The 21385-nt window shown below is 39.0% G+C and overlaps 1 protein-coding gene across 10 annotated transcripts in view; it reads left to right on the top strand.

The window, feature by feature from the left end:
- The window catches only part of TARS3 (threonyl-tRNA synthetase 3), a 76327-nt gene that overhangs the window by 44748 nt on the left and 10194 nt on the right, over nucleotides 1–21385 (top strand). For 9 of the 10 annotated variants that reach the window (XR_012375264.1, XR_003212338.2, XR_012375265.1 and 6 more), the window contains 3 exons: nucleotides 1314–1451; nucleotides 4938–5015; nucleotides 5101–5201. Coding sequence is in view for 5 of the 10 variants with exons in the window: in XM_073882511.1 (XP_073738612.1) it covers nucleotides 1314–1451; nucleotides 4938–5015; nucleotides 5101–5201 (317 nt within the window). In the remaining 5 variants the exon portion in view is untranslated. Of the gene's footprint in view, nucleotides 1–1313; nucleotides 1452–4937; nucleotides 5016–5100; nucleotides 5202–18165; nucleotides 19138–21385 lie in introns of those variants that run through there. The other variant, XM_025893099.2, reaches the window with a different exon arrangement.

Genomic DNA, 21385 nt, shown 5'->3' with positions numbered 1-21385 from the left:
TAAAGTTAACTACTATGAAGGGATAGAATATGACTCTAAAAATGAAAAATAAAAAAAGATTTTTTAAAAAAAGGATTGATAAAATACTGGTTGAAAAAGGGAAAAAGAAAAATTCAAAAAAAAAGAGAAAAAGAAAAAGAAAGTTAAAAAAATTAACTTTGAGAGACTAAAGAATCATGGGAAAAAAGCCATGAATTCTATGTGCAGCGTTCCCCTAGCGTTGGAGTTTCTGCCGTTCTCACTGATTGGTAAACTTGGTCTTGGCTGGCTGTTCTTGCTGATCTTCTGGGGGAGGGACCTGTTGCCGTGGTCCCCAAATGTCTTTGCTAGAGGCGGAATTACCCTGCCCTTGCTGGGTCAGGGCTAAGTAATCTGCTCGGGTTTGCTCTCGGGAGCTTTTGTTCCCTGCAAGCTTTCCGTACAGCTTTGGAGGATGAGAGTGAAATGGCAGCCTCCCAATCTCTGCCCCAGAGGAGCCAAGAACTCGGGGCCTTACTCCTCAGTGCGCCCCCAGAGAAAAGCAGTCAGTCACTCTCGTCTCCCCAGTCTCCGGCCGCACTCAGTGCTCACCTAGCCTGTGACGGAGCATTTCTGTCTTTGTCACCCAACCCCGTTTGGAGTCCCCAAACCCAGCACATCCCTGTGGTGCGCTCCCGTGCCGCTCCTCCCGGGGGAGGAAGGGGAGTCACCTGGATCTGCCGCTTGTTGGGTCCCTGCTGGAGGAGCAGTGGCCCGACTGTGCCGCAGATCACGGTTTATGGCCACCCCGAGCTGAGAGCCCACTCCTCGGCTCCGTGTCTGCAGCCGGCTTCCCCGCTCCGACACCTGGGAGCTCTGCCGCACTCAGGCACCCCCAGTCTTTCTGTGATCCCGAGGGTCCTGAGACCACACTGTCCCCGAGAGGGTTCCACCCCCCGCTTAGCCACTGGAGTGATGTCCCTCAGCGGAGCTGACTTCTAAAAGTTCTGATTTTGTGCTCTGATGCTCTATCACTTGCCAGTAGCGCCTGACGGAGGCCCCCTCCCCCGCTGTCTGTCTTCCCAAATATCGCCTCGGATTCACTTCTCCGCATGTCCTACCTTCCAGAAAGTGGTCGCTTTTCTGTTCAGAGAGTTGCTGCTATTCTTTTTTTCGATCTCCTGTTAAGTTTGTAGGTATTCAGAATGGTTTGATCCCTATGTAGCTGAATTCCTGGCACCAGAGGAAATTTAGGTCTCCTACTCCTCCGCCATCTTGTTTCTCCAAACCATACTTTATTTCTTAATTTAATTCGGTGTTAACTCTTTAGAATATTTCATTTGCTCTCATTTCAGATTGAAGAAGAAATAAACGGCTGTTTGCAGTTTTTGCAATCTGTTTACTCAACATTTGGCTTCTCCTTTCAATTAAATTTGTCAACAAGACCTGAAAACTTCCTAGGAGAGGTTGAGCTATGGGATGAAGCTGAAAAGGTAGGGGGAGACAAAGTGCATCCCTTCCTTTCTGTGAGTGTGGAAACCACCCGAGTGACTGTAGTTACTTTGCATGAGGAGGATGCCATGCTTTGCAATAGAAAGGTTTAAATTGGAAGTTATGGGATAAATACAGAGATTATAGAATGTGGTTGTCCAGTTTTCTTTGTAACAGTGATAATAACAATACGTTTGTTTCAAATAGTTTCAAGTTTATATCAGGTTTTTATTTATACTCTTTCAGTGTCAGTCACTAATAACCAATTTCATAAGTTTTTAAAGGAATCCTCTGATTTGCAGGCACTCTTGGTGTGTGTGCAGCTTATTTTAAACTGTTGCCTGTTGAGCCAACTTAGTGTGATTCATAGATGTAGACGCACACACCCGTTGCTTGAATCCTCTCCACAGTCACAGCCTCTGGTGCTATCCCTTATCTAGAGGCACCCAGAGACTCACATGTCACATCTCAGCTTTGGAGAACAAGATTAAGGAGCTCATGATGCTTCTCTGTCTTTCTCTCTTTTTTTTCCTTCTTACTAAACATGAAAAGAGTACAGTACATTTCCTGTGTCAGTTTTTATTTGAAATGAGGATGGTGGTATGGCCAGACACCCTTGAATGCCTAAACCCTGACCTGCCTGTTGATCCACCTCTTCATAGAATACTCACAGACGCTGATCACACAGATCATTAAGGAACTAAGAATCAGAGGAACACTGTATTGATAGTGTTAGTTAGTTTTCTGTTCGGTACTGAGGCAGGCAGAGACTTGGTAGAAGCAATTTAGGCTTGAGATCTAATTAGGGCCTTCTCCTCCCCACTGTCCCATACCCATCCTAAATGCACCTTCTTCCGTATCTGTTTCATAGAGGAAGAAAGTCAAATTAGACAGCCTGCCCCTGCTTAGCCACATGGAGATAGGAAGAGGAAAAGAGGGCACAAAGCTTGACTCTGGAACACCTTTTGTCTGTTTTCAAAAAGGTTAGCTCCATGAGTGAATTATAGAATAAGCATTAAGGTCTGAAATGGTGATGATGATGACAATGATTGTGATAACACCTAAGGTTATGGTGGGCTTAAGTGGAATAATTTATGTGAGGAATTTGTCATAGTGTCAGGCACATGTAAGTGTTCAGTAAATGTTAGGTGTTGGTATTATTAATTGTAGTAGTATTATCATTATTATCACTCCATACATGGAGTGCAGGGGGCCAAAAAGTGGGTGGACCAGGTGTGGGCCTGGCACGGGGAGAATGGGCTGGGCTGTCCCACTATCTTTTTGCTGTCTTTTAGTTCACTGTTCCTTTAGAAGTTGGGAATCCTTCCACTCTGGGGGAATTTATCCCATGGTGTCTACCCCTGATCTGGGAATCAGTGAGATGAATATATATATATATTTTGTCTTCAGATGTCTCTGAAATGGTTTGAAAGAGACAGTAGTTAAGTCAGCTCCAAGGCCACATTGTTCCTGGGTCATCAGTTCACCATTACCTTATTTCTTATCTCAGATTGTGTGTAGTTATGGAACCCAGCAGAACTCACTGGAGAGCTATGCAGTGTAACCATCAGATGACAGCTTGTCCAAATAACCAAAATGTCAGGAGCAAAAAAATACCCTAGATTTGAATGATGTGAGTTCTGTTTTCTATTAAGTTTCATCAAGAAATCTGTGACATAAAGAAAATCTACTTTTTCTTGTGAAAATTAAAATCCAAAAGAAATAGTTTCATGTTCTATATGTTCAATTTTTTAATTTAACCTAAGCTCAGCTATAGGGTTCCCACTCAGATAAATGTGAAGGGAGTCTGGGCTGCTGCTTCAGCAGACCTGATCTGGCCTCTGCCCCTGGAATCTATGTAAATCCACCTGCTCCTTGGAGCTGGAATAACCCCTCTCCAAATCTCTCGTGCATCCCACTTTTCTGGCATTCCATTGAGCCATTGAGATCCCTAAGAACATTCCAAGCCCACACCCACAAAATTCCAAGCAAATTGATATATTTAGACCCCAGCCTGTACCACAGCATAGACCCACGGTGCTCTTGGGAGCCAGAGACTTGGTTTACCTGGAAAAGAAGGATAGCCAGCCAGAAGGGGAGAAAAGGAGATCTTGATTTCTCCTCTACCAGGGTGCAGGCAGTGTCCACAGATGTGAATTACAGTGGTTCAGTCTCCCCTCAGACATACACTTCCTCCCATACCTTGCATAAACTGAAAGCTTTCTTAGCTTTGGTTGTTCCTATTAGGCCGTCTTGATTACTGTGTCCTCAGAGGCCCAGTGAGTATCAGTGCCCTTACTTTATGCTTTTCCCCCAAAACTGGCCCTTTTTTGGCTTTTTAATTCCTGGGAGCCCCCTAAATTCTCCCCATCACTTAGTTCCCTCCTGCAGCAGGTCCTCGTTTTCTCTGGGAATATATTCCAGTATCTCTTCTCCTTGCAGAAGCAGAGTAAGGCAGAGGCTAGCCTCCCAACCTGTGAAATGAGTCTGTGGTGGTGGCCGCCTCCAGTCCTAGGTAGAACACAAGCTGCTCTAGCAGGGTCAGGCCCATGAGGGAGCCTCCTGGGATCTCAGCCAAGACCAGCACCTAACGCACTTTAACTGAGATCCTAGAAAATCCTGCCAGGACCCCATGAGTCAGCTTTCTTGATGACTCTGCCTTTGGACCCCCAGCCACCACCACTGCTTTGACTTCCCTGTCAGCAGTTTACTCCCAAATGTCAACCCTCTCATAGGCACCAATATATTGAGGTGATGACAGGACTTTGGATGCTGGTATGGCAGTATTCTGGCCAGGGACTTAGGAATGCACAGGTGCTTCCCAAGGAAGCTATATCCATAGGACATAGCCAGAAGACTTAGACACTTCTTATTAATACTTATACCCAATCACCAGCAGTTCTGAGGGTTTTCACTACAGTCTGAAATCAAAGAATTTATGTGGCTTAGGCTGAAGATCAAAATGGGCCTCCTGCTCCCACCCACTATAAATCATAAAGGACACCCCTCCCTAGCTACATGTACAGAGGTATAGAAAAGCAAGAGACAGTGGCAAGGCCCTTCCCCTTGACCTTACCCACCTAAACACAGAGTGGATGGGGGAACACAGGGTGGATAAAGGATAAAGATCAAAGTTTCATACCTTTTAATGAGTGGAGGCATCACCCACTAAGTTGGGAAGTGTGTAGGCTAAGGGGGCCTGCATTGGCTTCCCTAAACACTTGCCTGGAATTCACTGGGACAGTTTAGTACATTGTCTTTTAATTTTTCCAGTTATAATGTGTATGAGAGCAAGTACCATCTTAATCACCTTTATGTAGCCCCTGCTCAGTAATTTATTGGATATAAAACATGCCCAATAAATATATGTTAAGCTAAAATAGAATATAATTAAGATTTGTAATAACTTACTTTTTTGAGCTATGTGGCAAAAAATAAGAGTACAGTGACGTATAAGTTTTAAATGTTCTCTTCTTTAAAAAAAATAGCAACTACAGAACAGCTTGGTGGAATTTGGAAAACCATGGAAGATGAACCCAGGAGATGGAGCATTTTATGGCCCTAAAGTAAGTAGACTATATGCCTCAAAAAGACTAAAAATTTAAAGGAAAAATAAAAGCTGTCTTTAAGCAAATATCATTTAATTTATAGATTGATATAAAAATCAAGGATGCTATTGGCCGATACCATCAATGTGCTACAATTCAGCTGGACTTCCAACTACCTATTAGATTTAATCTTACATATGTTAGGTGAGTAATTGAATGTGACAAATAAAGTAGTACTAATATGCCAATCATTTGTCATTTGAACATTAGCAGTACAAAAATAAACATCAATACATGGACTAGTAAATGTCTATTACTATATGTGTGACATACTCATATATTTTTTATATATTCAAGTTTTTATTTAAATTCCAGTTAGTTCACATACAATGTAATATCAGTTTCAGGTGTACAATATGGTGATCAACACTGCCATACAACACCCAGTGCTCATCACACATGCACTCCTTAATCCACATCACCTACTTCACCCATCCTCCCACGCCCTCCCTTCTGGTAACCATCGGTTTGTTCTCTATAGTTAAGACTCTGTTTGTTGGTTTGTCTCTCTTTCTTCCCTTCCCCCTTTGCTTGTTAGTTTTGTTTCTTAAATTTCACATAGGATTGAGTTCCACATATAGATGTCTCTCTCTGATTGACTTATTTCGCTTAGCATAATACTCTCTGGCTCCATCCATGTTGTTGCAAATGGCAAGATTTCATTCTTTTTTATGGATGAGTAATATTACATTGTTTATATTATATATACAACTTCTTTTTAAAAATTATTTATTTATTTATTTGAGAGAGAGAGAGAGAACACAAGCAGGGAGAGGGACAGAGGAAGAAGCAGACTTCCCACTGAACAGGGAGCCCGACATGGGGCTTGATTCCAGGACCCTGGGATCATGACCTGAGCCGAAGGCAGACACTTAACCAACTGAGCCACCCAGGCACCCCTGTACTACTTCTTCATCCATTCGTTGATGAGTGGACACTTGGGCTGTTTCCTCAGTTTGGCTATTGTAGATAATGCTGCTGTAAACATCAGGGTGCATGTACCCCTTTGAATTAGTATTTTTGTATTCTTTGGGTAAATACCTAGTAGTTCACTTGCTGGATCATAGTGTAGTTCTATTTTTAACTTTTTGAGGAACCTCCATACTGTTTTCTACAGCCGCGGTACCAGTTTGCATTCCCACCAGCAGGACTAGAGGGTTCCTCTTTCTTCATAACCTCTCCAATACCTGTTGTTTCTTGTTGTTTTAGCCATTCTGACAGGTGTGAGGTAGTTTTGATTTGCATTTGATTTCATTGTAGTTTTGATTAGCATTTCCTTGATGGTGAGTGATGTTGAGCATCTTTTCAGGTGTCTGTTGGCCACCTGGATGCCTTCCTTGGAAAAATGTCTATTCATGTCTTCTACCCATTTTTTAATTGGATTACTTGTTTTATTGTGTGTTGATTTGTATAGTTCTTTATGTATTTTGGAGGCTAACCCTTTTTTAGATATGTCATTTGTAAATATCTTCTCCCATTCAGTAGGTTGCCTTTTAGTTTTGTTTCCTTCACTGTGCAGAAGCTTTTTATTTTGATTTAGTCCAATAGTATATTTTTGCTTTTGTTTCCCTTGCCTCAAAAGACATATCTAGAAAGAAGTTGCTATGGCCATTGTCAAAGAAGTTACTGCCTATGTTCTCTTCCAGGATTTTTATGGTTTTCAGGTCTCACATGTAGGTCTTTAATCCATTTTGAATTTATTTTTGTATATAGTGTAAGAAACTGGTCCAGTTTCATTTTTTTGCATATAGCTGTCCTGTTTTCCCAACACCATTTGTTGAAGAGACTGTCGTTTCCCCATTGGATGTTATTTCCTGCTTTGTTGAAGATTAATTGACCATATAATTGTAGGTTCATTTCAGGATTTTCAGTTCTTTTCTGTTGATCTGTGTGTCTGATTTTGTGCCAGTACCATACTGTTTTGATTACTCCAGCTTTGTAATATAACTTGAAGTCCAGAATTGTGGTGCCTCCACCTTTGCTTTTCTTTTTCAAGACTGCTTTGGCTATTTGGGGTCTTTTGTGGTTCCATACAAATTTTAGGATTTTTTGTTCTAGCTATGAAAAATCCTATTGCTATTTTGATATGGATTGCATTAAATGTGCAGATTGCTTTGGGTAGTATGGACATTTTAACAATATTTGTTCTTCCAATCCATGAGCATGAAATGTCTTTCCATTTCTTTGTGTCATCTGTAATTTCTTTCATCAGTGTTTTATGGTTTTCAGAGTACAGGTCTTTCACCTCTTTGGTTAGGTTCATTCTTGGGTATCTTATTGTTTTTGATTCAGTTGTAAATGGGATTGATTCCTTAATTTCTTTTTCTGCTGTTTCATGATTAGTGTGTAGAAATGCAACAGATTTCTGTACATTGCCTTTATATCCTGTGACGTTGCTGAATTCATGTATTAGTTCTAGCAGTTTTCTGGTGGAGTCTGTGGGATTTTCTATATAGAGTATCATGTTATCTGCAAATTGCGTAAGTTCTACTTCTTCCTTGCTAATTTGGATGCCTTTTATTTCTTTTTGTTGTGTGATTGCTATGGCTAGGACTTCCAGTACTATGTTGAATAAAAGTGGTGAGAGTGGACATCCCTGTCTTGTTCCTGATGGTAAAGGAAACACTCTCAGTTTTACCCCCACTGAGGATGATATTAGCTGTGGGTTTTTCATATATGGCCTTTATGCTGTTTCCTCTAAACCTACTTTGTTGAGGGTTTTTATCATGAATGGGTGTTGTACTTTGTAAAATGCTTTTTATATATCTATTGAAATGATTATCTGGTTCATATCCTTTCATTAATGTGATGTATCATGTTGATTGATTTGCAGATATTGAACCACTCTTGCAACTCAGGAATAAATTCCACTTGATCGTGGTGAATGGTTTTTTAATGTATTGTTGGACTCAATTTGCAAATATTTTGTTGAGGATTTTTGCATCTATGTTCACCAGAGATATTAGCCTGTAGTTCTTTTTTTTGGTGGTGTCTTATCTGGGTTTGTTATCAGAGTTTTGCTGGCCTCATGGGATGAATTTGGAATTTTTCCTTCCTTTTATAGTTTTTGGAATAGTTTGAGAAGAATAGGTATTAACTCTTCTTTAAATGTTTGGTAGAATTCTCTGTGAAGCCATCTAGTACTGGACTTGTGTTTGTTGGGAGTTTTTCATTACTGATTCCATTTCTTTGCTGGTTATCAATCTGCTCAAGTTTTCTATTTCTTCCTGTTTCAGTTTTGGTAATTTAGAAATAGAAACATATGTTTCTAGAAATTTATGCATTTCTCCGAGGTTGTCCAACTTGTTGGCATGTAGTTTTTCATAATATTCTCTTATAATTTGTTGTATTTCTGTGGTGTTAGTTGATATTTCTCCTCTCTCATTTGTGATTTTACTTATTTGGGTCCATTCTCTTTTTGATAAATCTGACTAGAGGTTTATTAATTTTATTAATTTTTTCAAAAAATCAGCTCCTGGTTTCATTGATCTGTTCTATTGTTTTAGTTTCTATATCATTTATTTCTGCTCTAATCTTTATTATTTCCTTCCTTCTGCTGGCTTTAGGTTTCATTTGTTTTTCTTTTTCCAGCTCCATTAAGTGTAAGGTTAGGTTGTTCATTTGAGATTTTTCTTGCTTCTTGAGGTAGTACTGTATTACTATAAACATCCCTCTTAGGACCACTTCGTTGCATCCCAAAGGTTTTGGACCCCTGTGTTTACATTTGTTTCCGTGTATTTTTCAATTTCTTTTTTTATTTCCTGGTTGGCCCATTTATTTTTCAGTAGCCTATTATTCAACTTCCATGTATTTGTGGTCTTTCCAGATTTTTTCTTGTGGCTAAGTTCTAGTTCCACAGCATTGTGATCAGAAAAGGTGCATGGTATGACTTCGATCTTCTTATTTGTTGAGGCCTGTTTTGTGGCCTAATATGTGATCTGTTCTGGAGAATGTTCCATGTGCGCTTGAAAAGAATGTGTATTCTGCTGTTTTAGCATGGAATGTTCTGAATATATCTCTTAAGTCCATTTGGTACAGTGAGTCATTCAAAGCCATTGTTTCCTTCTTCTGCTTAGATGTCCATACATTGATGTAAGTGAAGTGTTAAAATTCCATAATATTATTGTGTTATTATCAATGAGTTCCTTTATGTTTGTTATTAATTATTTTACATATTTGGGTGCTCCTATGTTGGGTGCATAACTATTTACAATTGTTATATCTTCTTGTTGGATTGTCCCCTTTATGATTATATAGTGTCCTTTTTTGCCTCTTGTTACAGTCTTGTTTTAAAGTCTGGTTTGTCTAATGTAAGTATTGATTGTTACCCTGGCTTTCTTTTAACATCTATTTGCATGATAAATGTTTCTTCATTCTCTCACTTTCAATCTGCAGATGTTTTTAGGTTTAAAATGAGTCTCTTGTAGGCAGCATTTAATGGTTCTTCTTTTTTTTTTAATCCATTCTGACACCCTGTGTCTTTTGATTGGAACATTTAGTCCATTTACATTCAAAGTAATTATTGATATGTATTTATTGCCATTTTATTACTTGCTTTGTGGTTGTTTCTGGAGATTTTCTCTGATCCTTTCTTTTGTCTTTCATGTTTTGCTGATTTTGTTTAGTGATATATTTGGATTTCTTTGTCTTTATTCTTTGCATGTTTGTTAGTGGTTTTTGATATATGGTTACCATTAGGTTGGTATATAACCTCTTCTGCATATAGCAGTCTATATTAAGTTGATGGTTGTTTAAGTTTGAACCCATTCTTCTCCTCTTCTCCCCATGTTTTAGGTGTATGTTATTATATTTTACATCCTTTTTTGGTGAATTCTTTGATTTTTTACAGAAATATTCATTTTTACTACGTTTGTGTTTCCTACCTTTATACTGTCACTTTTGGTCTCTCTTTTCCACTCAAAGTGCCCCCTTTAATATTTCTTGCAGGGCTGGTTTAATGGTCACGAACTCCTTCAGTTCTTGTTTGTGAAACTTTTTATCTCTCCTTCTATTCTGAGTGATAGTCTTGCTGGATAGAGTATTCTTTGCTGCAGATTTTTCCCATTTAGCACTTTCAAAGTATCATGTCACTATCCTGTGGCTTGCAAAGTTTCTGTTGAAAAATCTTCTGCTAGCCTTATGGGTTTTCTCTGGTGAGTTATTGACTTCTTTTGTCTTGCTCTTTTTAAGATTTTTTGTTTATCACTCTACTTTGCAAATTTAACTACAGTATATCTTGATGTGGGCCTGCTTTTGTTGATTTTGATGGGAGTTCTCTGTGCCTCCTGGATCTGGATGCCTGTTTCCTTTCCCAGATTAGGGTAGTTTTCAGCTATGATTTTCTCAAATACAGTTTTTGCCCCCTTTTCTCTCTCTTCTGGGACTCCTATAATATGAATGTTACATTTGATGGAGTCACTGAGAACCCCAAGCCTATTGTTGTTTTGCATAATTCTTTGTCTCTTTTGTTCAGCTTAATTACTTTCTATTACTTTGTCTTATAGGTCATTAATTTGTTCCTCTACCTCTTCCAGCCTGCTGTTCATTGCATCAAGTGTTTTCTTTTTTTTTTTAATGTTTTTATTTATTTCTTTATTCATGAGAGTCAGAGAGAGAGAGAGAGAGAGAGAAAGGCAGAGGCAGAGGGAGAAGCAGGCTCCCTGCCTAGCAGGGAGCCCGATGCGGGACTCGATCCCAGGACCCTGGGATCATGACCTGAGCCGAAGGCAGACGCTTAACCATCTGAGCCACCCAGGCGCCCGCATCAAGTGTTTTCTTAATCTCGTTTATTACATACTTCATCTCTGTGTGATTCTTTTTAAATTCTTATCTCTGTGGTAAGAATCTCACTGATGTCTTCCATTCTTTTCTCAATTCCAGTGAGTATCATTATGATCATTACTTTAAATTCTCATCAGGCATGTTACTTACATCTGTTTCACTTAGATCTCTGGTCGTGGCCTTATTTTGTTCATTCATTTGATATAAGTTCCTCTGTCATCTCATTTTGTCTACATCTCTGCCTGCTTCTGTGTGTTAGAAAATCTAGTTATGTCTTCTACTCCTGAAAGTAATGGCCTTATGAAGAAGAGGTCTTGTAGTGCCCAGGCCTGGCACTTTAGGGAGTGTCTCCATTGTGTGCTGTGTGCTCTGCTCTTGTGTTCTGGCTGTTCTTTCCTTCAAGCTGGCCATCTGCAGAGGCTCTCCTTGCCTGATGTGGGCAGTGTTTGGTCCCTGGGCTGAGTGTGGTGAGTTTTAACTAGGAATGCGCTGGTCTGCTTCTGAAATGAGACATGTCATCACCTCCACTAGAACTGAGGCCCTGTAGAACTCTCTGATAGGGAGATGTGTTGTGGGCAGGGGTTTGTAGTCTTCTGAGGGAGAGGCCCACTGCACTGGGACTGAGGTAAGTGTGATTGAGAAGGGCAGTTCCATTGGAGTGCGGGGGTGGGGAGGTGGGATTTGGTGTGAGCAAGTTAGGCAGCCAGTGTCCACACTGCGCTGCTTCCCAAAGGTGGCTCTGTTTATCCTGAAGGCTGGGGGAGGGAAATGACGCTAGCTAGCGCCTTTGTTCCTGGAAAGGCCTGTCCGTGAATGCTTCCTCTCAGGGACTCACTCCAAGAAGAGCAAATATTCTCCCCACTGTGTGCCCAGGTACTCTTCAGATTGCTTTTTCCATGCTGTCTGCCCCTCGGGTTGTTTGCCTGCCTTCTCTCTAGGACTAGGGCAGTGCCCTCTAGGCTCTATCCCAGCCAAGCCTGCTGATTCTAAAATTCTAGGCTTAAAGCCCCACTAGTTGCAAGAACTCATGAAATTCAGTCCCTCTATTTTCTAAGCCAGTGGCTATGGGGAAACATTCTCCTTGTGTGTTCCCCTGTGTGCTCCTCTCTCTCTTGCCTTTCAACATGACCATGGCTCCCTCCACACCACAGCAGCCAGGATCCTTTTCTCCCCTAAACCATGTCTCTGCACTCCCTACCTTCTTTGATGTATCTTCTTCTCTCCCTTTAGTTGTGGAGTTTGTTCTTTCAGTCTTCAGTTGAATGTTTTTGATTTCTGGGGTATTTAGGATGATTTGAGAGTTAACTAGCTGTATTCGTGGGATGAGGCAAGCCTAAGGTCCTCTTACTTTACCACTATCTTCCTGTCCCCAGTTCCCAATATACTCATATATTTATGTACCTGCTTATAATCTATTTGGGGATCAATGAGAATTTTCTGACTACATGATCTAGTGGGGGAAGGAAGATAAATAAGTATAAGATTAGAGATATGAACAAAGTACTTTAAAACAATCAAAGCTGCTAACTCCCTGACGTGAGGAGGGATGACTTTATAAAGAGTGAACATTGGGTCTGTATCTTGAGGGTGAGGTATTTGCCAGGGAGAGCAGAGTAAAAGGGCAATATTGTCACTGCACACCAACAGCTTTTTAAAAAAATAATTCTTAATATACAGTAAAGTTTCATATGTGTGTGGTATGTGTATGTGTATGTACAGTTCTATGAATTTTCACACCCATGTAGAGTTGTGTGCCACCACCAAATTATGATTCCATCATTCCAGCAAACTCCTGTGCTCCTCCCCTGTCGTCATATTCTCCTCCCATCCCTTGCCCTTAGCAATCACGAATATGTTGTCCGTCCCTATAATTTTGCCTTTTACAGAATGCTATATATATGGAATGATATAGTATAAAACGTTTTGAGACTGGCTTTTTTCACTCAGCATAATGTCTTAGAGATTCATCCATGCTTTTGCCTGTATCAGTAATTTGTTCCTTTTACTGTTGACTAGTATGCTGTTATATGGATGCACCACAATTTGTTTTTCCACTCACTCATAAAAAGGCATTTGTTTCATTTCCAGTTTTGGGTGATTATGAGTAGAGCTGCTATAAACACTAATGTATAGGCTTTTGAGTGAATGTAAGTTGTCATTTCTCTGGGGTATAGACCTAGGAATGGGGCATATGGTAAGTGTATGTTTAACTTATAAGAAACTGACACACTATTTTCCAATGTGGCTGTGCCATTTTGCATTCTCACTAGCAATATATGAGAATTCCAGGTGTTCTATATTCTTGCCAGCCCTTGGTTTTCTCAGGATTTGTTTGTTTTTTTTTTTTAAGCCATTTTAATAGGGGTGTAGTAGTATTTCCTCTTGGTTTAATTTTGTATTTCTCTAGTAGCTAATGATGTTAACATCTTTTCATATATTTATATGCCATTCATATATTCTCTTTGATTAAGTGTCTGTTCAAGTCTTTTGCTCATTTTTAAATTGGGTTATTTTCTTACTGTTGAATTTTGAGAGTTCTTTATATAATTCAAGCCCTTTGATAGATACGTGATTTGCAAACAGTTTTTCCTTATCTATAGCTGTTGTTTTTTCATTTTTTACAGTGAAAGTCTTAACTCTTCCTTCAATATTGAGTTTTTAATTTCAATGAATTCTAATTTGTAAATTTTTTCTTTTATGGATCATGCTTTTGGCATCATGTCTACAAACACTTTGCCTAAGCACAAACCTTTGCCTAAGCACAAGGTTTTCCTTTATGCTTTATTTTAAAAGTATTCTAATATTAAGTTTTACCTTTGGATCTAAGATCCACTTTGAGCTCGTGTTTGTGTAAGATGTGATGTTTAAGTCACAGTTCATTGTTTGCATCTAGATGTCTAATTGTTCTAACACCATTTTTGTAAAAACTGTTCTTTCTCCACTGACTTGCCTTTGGGCCTTTGTCAAAAATCAACCGGACACATTTGTGTGGTCCTATTTTTAGATTTTCAATTCTGTTCCACTGATTCATTGATTATCCCTTTATTAATATCATACTGATTCAATTACTGTAGCTTGATATTGTTTTAAAATTAGATAATGTGAATCTTTTATTCTTTTTCAGAGTTGTTTTGGCTTTTCCAACTCTTGCTTTCAATAGATCTATTAAAAAAAGAAACAACAAAAAACAAAACAAACAAAAAACCCTAGTGAGAATTTTGATTGGAATTGCATTAAATCTGAAGATCAGTTTAGAAGTGACTTTATTGAATCTTTCAATCTATGAACTTCTTTGATTTCTTTCATCAGGTTTTATAGATTTCATCATACAAGTCCTATACATATCTTATTAGACTTATACCTAAGTATTTCATTTGGGTGGAGCAGTTGTAGATGGTATATTGTATTCTTAATTTTGGCACCTGTGTGTTCATTGGGAAATACAGATGATTTTTGTATGTTGATCTTGTTTGCTGAACTTACATATTCTAGGAGTTTGGGCAGGCTTTTGTTTGTTTGTTTTTGTTTTTTATTTTTTTTGGCAGAATTCCTGGGATTTTTCTATGTAGACAGTCATGCCATCTGCAAATAGAGACAGTTTTACCCTTCCTTTCTCATCTGTATGCTTTTTATTGCCTTCTCTTGCCTCATGGCACTGGCTAGAACTTTCAGCTCTAGGTTGAATAGAGGGATGAGGGTGGAGATGCTCACCTTCTTCCCAATCTTAGGAGAAAAGCATATAGTTGTTTCACCTTTAAGTACAATTGTTAGGTGTAGGACTTTGTAGGTGCTCTTTATCAAATTAAGGGAGTCTTCCTCTACTTCTAGTTTTCTGAGAGTTTTTATCATAAATGGATTTTTAAAAAAGATTTTATTTATTTGAGAGAAAGAGAGAGAACGCAAGCAGGGTAAGTGTTAGAGGAAGAGGGAGAAGCAGGCTCCCCACTGAGCAGGAAACCTGATATTGGTCTTGATCCGACCCTGGGATCATGACGTGAGCCGAAGGCAGACACTTAACTGACTGGGCCACCCAGGCACCCCCCAGAATTGATTTTGAATTTTGTCAAATTCCTTTTCTGTATCAATTGATACGTGACTTTTCTTTTTTAGCCCATTCATATGGTGGATTACATTGATTTAGAATGTTGAACCAGCTTTGCATTGCTGGAATAAATTCCACTTGCTCATGGTGTATTGTTTTTATATATTACTGGATTGAGCTCCTAATAGTTTGCATGTATGTTCATATGGGATATTGGTCTGTGGTTTTCTTTTCTTGCACTATCTTTCACTGGTGTTGGTATTTGAGTAATGCTGGCCTCACAAAATGAATTAGGAAGTAGTCCACTGTCTTCTATTTTCTGGAAGATATTATGTAGAATTGGTTATTTCTTTTTCAAATGTTTGGTAGAATATACCATTAAAACCATCCACTGCTGGAGGTTTTCTTTGGGAAGGTTTTTAATTATGAGTTCATTTTCATTGAGATAGAAGTTGTTTATGTTACCTCTTTCTTTTTGGTTAAATTGAAATAGATTGTGCTTTGCAAGGAATTGATTCATTTCATTTAAATTGTTGAATTTATATGCAGAGAGTGTTCATAATATTACACATATTATGCTTTTAATTTCTGTGAGAACTGTAGTGATATCTTCTCTTTCATTCATAATTTAGTAATATATCCATCTTTGTTCTCTTCTTTGTCAATTTTTCTAGAGGTTCATCAATTTTACTGACCTTTTCAGAGAACTGACTTTTAATTTCATTGATTTTTCTCTATTATGTTTTTAATTTAATTGATGCCTGCTCTTTATTATTTTCTTCCTTTTGCTTGTTTGGGGTTTTCCTATCCTTTTATCTTTACCTTTAATCTTTAAGTTCACTGACTCTTTTCTGTCATTGCCTTTGCTGCCACGTCCATCTAGTGAATTTTGTTCATTCCCATCATTGTATTTTTTTAGTTTTACAGTTTCTTTCCTGAGACTTTTATCTTTCTAGTCCTTTCAAGTGTGTTCACCTTCACTTGGAGTATGCTTATAATAGCTGTTTTGTAGTCTTCAGTAATTCCACCATCTTTGTCATCTCACTGTTGGAATCTGTTGTCTTTTCCCCTTACCTGTTGAGATTTACCTGGTGATTGATATGCCACGTAGCTTTGGATTGCATGCCAGACAGATGCTGGGTTTGTTTAAATCATAAAGAGAGTGTTGATTTTTTTTTTTTTTTTTTTTTTTTTTAGCAGTCGATTTGAAGGGTTAATTAAGTTCAGGCCTTAATTTCCAACATGCCTTCTGGGGGCTGTGGTTCCAACGTGAGTTCAATTTTCAAAGCCCTTGGTAGCGCTCTTCAGATGTGTCCTGTGTGTGTGCCACCTAGTGGCCAAGTCCCATACAGGGTTCAGTTCTCAAGCCTGGTGTATGCTATTCAGGGTCAGACCTATGCATTTGCAGGTCAGAGGTGAGGCCGGGTGCGTTCATACACTACTTTATGGGATAGCTCTATTGTACTCCCTGTGTCTGATTTCCCTGGCACTTTTGATTCCCATAGGACTTTTTACAGTCCTATGGCCAGAAAGCTGGGGCTTTAGCTCCCCCTCTTCTCCATGCTCTTTCTGTGACTATATCTGTCCTAGAAACCAAGCATCAGGAGGTGAGAGAGAGAGAGAAAAAAAAAGCAACTGTGATTCATCCCTGACATGTAGGACCATAGCTCTTTTGGTCAGAGAGAAGGATCCCCTTTCTTAGAGTTTTAAGTGCTAGTTTAGTCCCTGGCCTCTGTGGGAATGCCTGGGGGCTGGACAGAAGAGAACAGAAAAAAGAAAAAGAAACCCTAGGATTTCCTCAACCCCTACTCTTTCTGAAATTTAGGAGTTATTTATTCTGACTCCTGACCAGGAAATGAGGATTTCTCTTGAAGCTGCTTCTGGTGTATACTTCTTGGTTTGGGCCTGCCTTTTAGTCCAGACCATCAGGCCACACAATTCTGGAAGACAGAGTTACAGGAAACTAACTACTGGTTTGGTGGTACTTCAAATTCTGGTCTCCTTTAGCAATCCACCTGTCACCATTTATTTTTCAGAGTTCTCGGGTGGCTGTTTCATGCCTTCTCTCCAGGGTGTATGTTTGTATTCAGTGAGAGAACTAGGCTGGAGCAGAGCATGCTTACTCCGTTTTGCCTGGAACCAGCATCCTGATCTGAGTTAGACAAAATGACAACATCCCTTTAAACTCTACTCTTATCAGCATGTCTAAGTTTTGGATATAGTGTTGATTAGATAATGTGCTGAGTTGTCTTTTTTTTTTTTTAAAGATTTTATTTGCTTATTCATGAGAGACAGAGAGAGAGATAGAGAGGCAAAGGCAGAGGGAGAAGCAGGCTCCCCGCAGAGCAGGGAGCCCGATGCTGACTTGACCCCAGGACCCTGGGATCATGACCTGAACCAAAGGCAGACGCTTAACCAACTGAACCACCCACGTGCCCTGACTTGTGTTTCATTCAACATTAATAAAGACAAAAAAGGAAAAATTATTGGCATGTTTGAAATCCAGTAATTTTAATAGAATATTTTCCTAATAAGATTGTTTTTTTAAAAAAGATTTTATTTATTTTTGCGAGAGAGAGAGAGAGAGTGCATGAGTGGGAGAGGGAGGGGCAGAGGGAGAAGCAGACTCTCCACCGAAAAGGGAGCCCAATGTGGGACTCGATCCCAGGACCCTGGGATCATGACCTGAGCCGAAGGCAGACACTTAACTGGCTGAGCCACCCAGACGACGTTCCTAATAAGATTCTTTTTTTTTTTTAAGATTTTATTTATTTATTTGACAGAGAGAGGGACATAGCAAGAGAAGGAACACAAGCAGGGGGAGTAGGAGGAGGAGAAGCAGGCTTCTGGCCGAGCAGGGAGCCCGATGTGGGGCTTGATCCCAGACCCTGGGACCATGACCTGAGCCGAAGGCAGCCGCTTAACAACCGAGCCATCCAGGCACCCCCCTAATAAAATTCTTATAATAAATGAACAACCACCATTTTCCCAGTATGATTTTATGGATTGATCTCAATTTGTGTCCAAGCTTCGAAAAATCTTTTATTTTGTATTCTTCATCTTGTGTTTTGATTACTAGTTATAGAGCTACACTAAGAGTTATAAGTTAAAAGAGCTGAAGTAATAGTCAAAGTGTTACATATTGAGAGTTACATCAACACATGAAAATAATAAAAATGCTTAGGAGAATGAGGGAGAAAACACAGACCTTTCAAAAATAAATTTGGGCCTTTTAGGAAAGATGGTATCTTAAGTTCATGTCTACAAAACCCATCTTTTTCCCAGGAACCTACTAAAATGAACAAAAAGAATGAAGAGTGATGGCACTTTGTTAATGCTGAAATGACCCAACTTGTTCAACAAAATTTGAGCATTAATGGGCATTCAAGGAGGATGTGGAGGAGAAGCAGATCAGCTAAGGCAATCTCCATCCTCTATTCATCCGTCTATCAGTTCGTCCATCCATCATCCGTTCCTCTTTCCATCTGTCCGTCCATCCATCCATCCATCCATCCATCCTAGGTGTTGGGTAGAAAACAGAGTAGGAGAGCAAGAGTGGAGGCAGTGGTCTGGAGACCAGGTCAGAGATGATGACAATTAGAATAAGGTGGTAGTAACAGAGATTTTTTTTTTAAAGAGATACTTGGGGTATATTTTGAAGGTAGAACCAGTGTGATTTGTTCATAGCTTAGGTATGAAGGGAAAAGGAGAGAAGAGCATCAAGGTCATCGTCATGATCAAATAAGGTTTTTTCTAAGAAAGCAGGGCTAGTTCAGCATGAAAAAGTATATTATTGTCATACATTACATTCAGCAGTGCTGAAATTCAATCAACAAAATTTAACATCCATACTCGTGAGATGAACAGAAAGAAATTTCCTTACTATTATAAAGAATATTTATTAGAAAATAACAAGAACACCTCAACTTTTTTGGAAAGAAGGGGATTATGCCTACTGTTTGTACTGTTACTTAGAATTGTTCTGGGAGTACAAATATTTGAAGCAAAAAGATAAAATTGTTATTATTTGTAGATGTTAAGATGTCTTGAAATCTACCAGAATCAAATGGAGAAAAATGGCAACTAATGATAAAGTTAAGTAAGGTCAAAATGCAGAAATCAATTTGCTTTCATATATATTAGCAATAACCTGCTAGGAAATGCAGTGGGGAAAAAACATTTCAGCAACAATACTAAAGTAAAATACCTAGGAGTAAACTTAACAAGAATTATAAATGTATAATATTTATATGGAATATATGCCATAAAATTTTATCAAAAACTATAAAATAAGCATTGTTTATTTTGTGCATATGTTTTTTTTAATTTAAATTTTGTTATTTAACATACAGTGCAGTATTGGTTTCAGGAGTAGAATTCAGTGATTCATCACTTACATCAACACAGAGTGCTCAACATGACAAGTGCCCTCTTTTATACCTATCGCCCATCTAGCCCATCCCCCACCCTCCTCCCTCCATCAACCCTCAGTTTGTTTTCTATCATTAAGAGTCACTTATGGCTTGTTTCCCTCTCTCCCTTTTTTTCTTTCCCCATTCCCATATGTTCATCTGTTTCTTTCTTGTATTCAGCCATCAAAAGGAATGAAATCCTGCCATTTGCAATGATGTGGATGGAGCTAGAGTGTATTATGCTAAGTGAAATAAGTCAGTCAGGGAAAGACAAATATCATATAATCTCACTCATATGTGGAATTTAAGAAAAAGAATTGTTTAAATGAAAATTCATACCACACTCTTGGAATGGGAAGAATCAATATTGGGAAGATATTAATTCTCTTCAGATTTAACTATAAATCTAATATAATGCCAACAGAATCTACTGGGATTATTTTTGGGGATGCTGGCATTAATTCTAATGTTTATCTGAATGTATAGATGTGTACATATAGGTTATGTCACTATTTGCCCTTCTTAAGGCTAGACCTGATTTTAGTTCTTTTGATAGAAATGATGGGACAGAAATTTCTGGTACCTGGGGCCCTATGAAAGAATCATCCTGCTTCTCTTTCATTCCCTATACAAAAACAATGTTATGTAACATTCAGGAGTATACCATACTGGTTATTTTATAGAATGAATTATTTTTTTGTATATCTGAGCAGGACTGGACTCAGCTACCTACCCCCACCCCAGAGCTTTCTGTGGGATCTAGATAGGATTTGGCCTGCAGTCAGGTTGTAATGGCTCTTAGCAGAAATGATTGGCAATGATGATATCCAATTTTAATGTTTGAAGTGAATTTAATGAATGGATTTCTCTGTTTTTATTTGTTTGTTTGCCTTATATGTATGTAGTTTAGTAGTAGCTAGCTAATATAATTTTTAGATACAAATGTCTCATAAGAAATTTGTAAGCATAGCATATAACATTTATTGCAATAATGTGAAATTTATGTTTCTGAGAAAATTATGCACAGATCTTGGGGTGACTCACTTCATTACAATTAACAGTCATAATTTGTTTTTTCCATCTTTTTTTGGAAGGGAAGGAGGGAATCATTAAGTGTAAGGTACATGTCATCAAAGTTTCATGTCTATTTAAGGAATTTGACCAGTGGACTTTAGGAACAAATATCAGGAACATTTTCATGAGGCTTACAATGGAAGCAGTGGGTAGTGTCAGGAATGGGTTGCATTCAGATCAAATAAAATTAGCTGTGAGTTGACATTTGGGTGAAGCTGAGAGAGGGTTATGTGGGAGTTCATTATACTAGTCTCTTTACTTTTCTATATGTTTCATGTTCTCTAATAAAACATTTTAAAAATAAAAGAACAGAAATTAGCAAACAGAGCCGTCTTTGTTTTAAGAAAACAAGACAGTCCCAAAACCAAAGAAATAAGGTTCATAGGAGAGATATCCAAAAATACGCATTTAAATCTGTAATCAAAGCACTGTGAGAAGAACCCAAGGCACTCTGCTCTGCCCCCACCTCTTCAGATTTAGAGATTGCTGAAGATCTTAGAAGCAGAGAGTACCGATGGCCACTTCCCTAACTGCCCTACTGTGGGATGACCTGAACCTGGTCCACACCAGTTGCTGCCAGGTGCCTGGACCATGGTGAACCTGTGTTCCCCTGGACTCATGCTGACTCCCATGGAAGGGGCTCCTGTAAAGTCTCAGGGAAACCAAAGAGTTTAGTACTTCATTCTAAACTCGTTAGGGCTTCTTCTTTAAGGAGTCTTCCCTCACCACTGGTGGTCCCAGCATTACACAGCTACACAGTGTGTGTTGCTCGTTGGTTTTCTAAGAAACTCAGTGGTAGTAAAACCCCCAAGAAAAGCAATGATGGGTGATGGGAGGAAGGGGAATATGACTGAAGGAGGGGTACATGAGAGGTTTTTAAAGTACTGGTAATATTGTATTTCTTAACACAATTTTAAAAAATTATTCTGGAAAGTAGACATAGGGATGTCTGGGTGGCTCAGTCAGTTAAGTGTCTGCCTTCGGCTCAGGTCATGATCCCAGGGTCCTGGGACTGAGCC

The sequence above is a fragment of the Callorhinus ursinus genome, unplaced genomic scaffold, assembly GCF_003265705.2.
Source record: "Callorhinus ursinus isolate GAN/ISIS: 27379988/994484 unplaced genomic scaffold, GSC_fseal_2.0 scaffold47, whole genome shotgun sequence".
NCBI classification, from domain to species: domain Eukaryota; kingdom Metazoa; phylum Chordata; class Mammalia; order Carnivora; family Otariidae; genus Callorhinus; species Callorhinus ursinus.
Note: the sequence above shows the minus strand (reverse complement) of the source record. Positions and strands in the feature narration are given on the sequence as shown.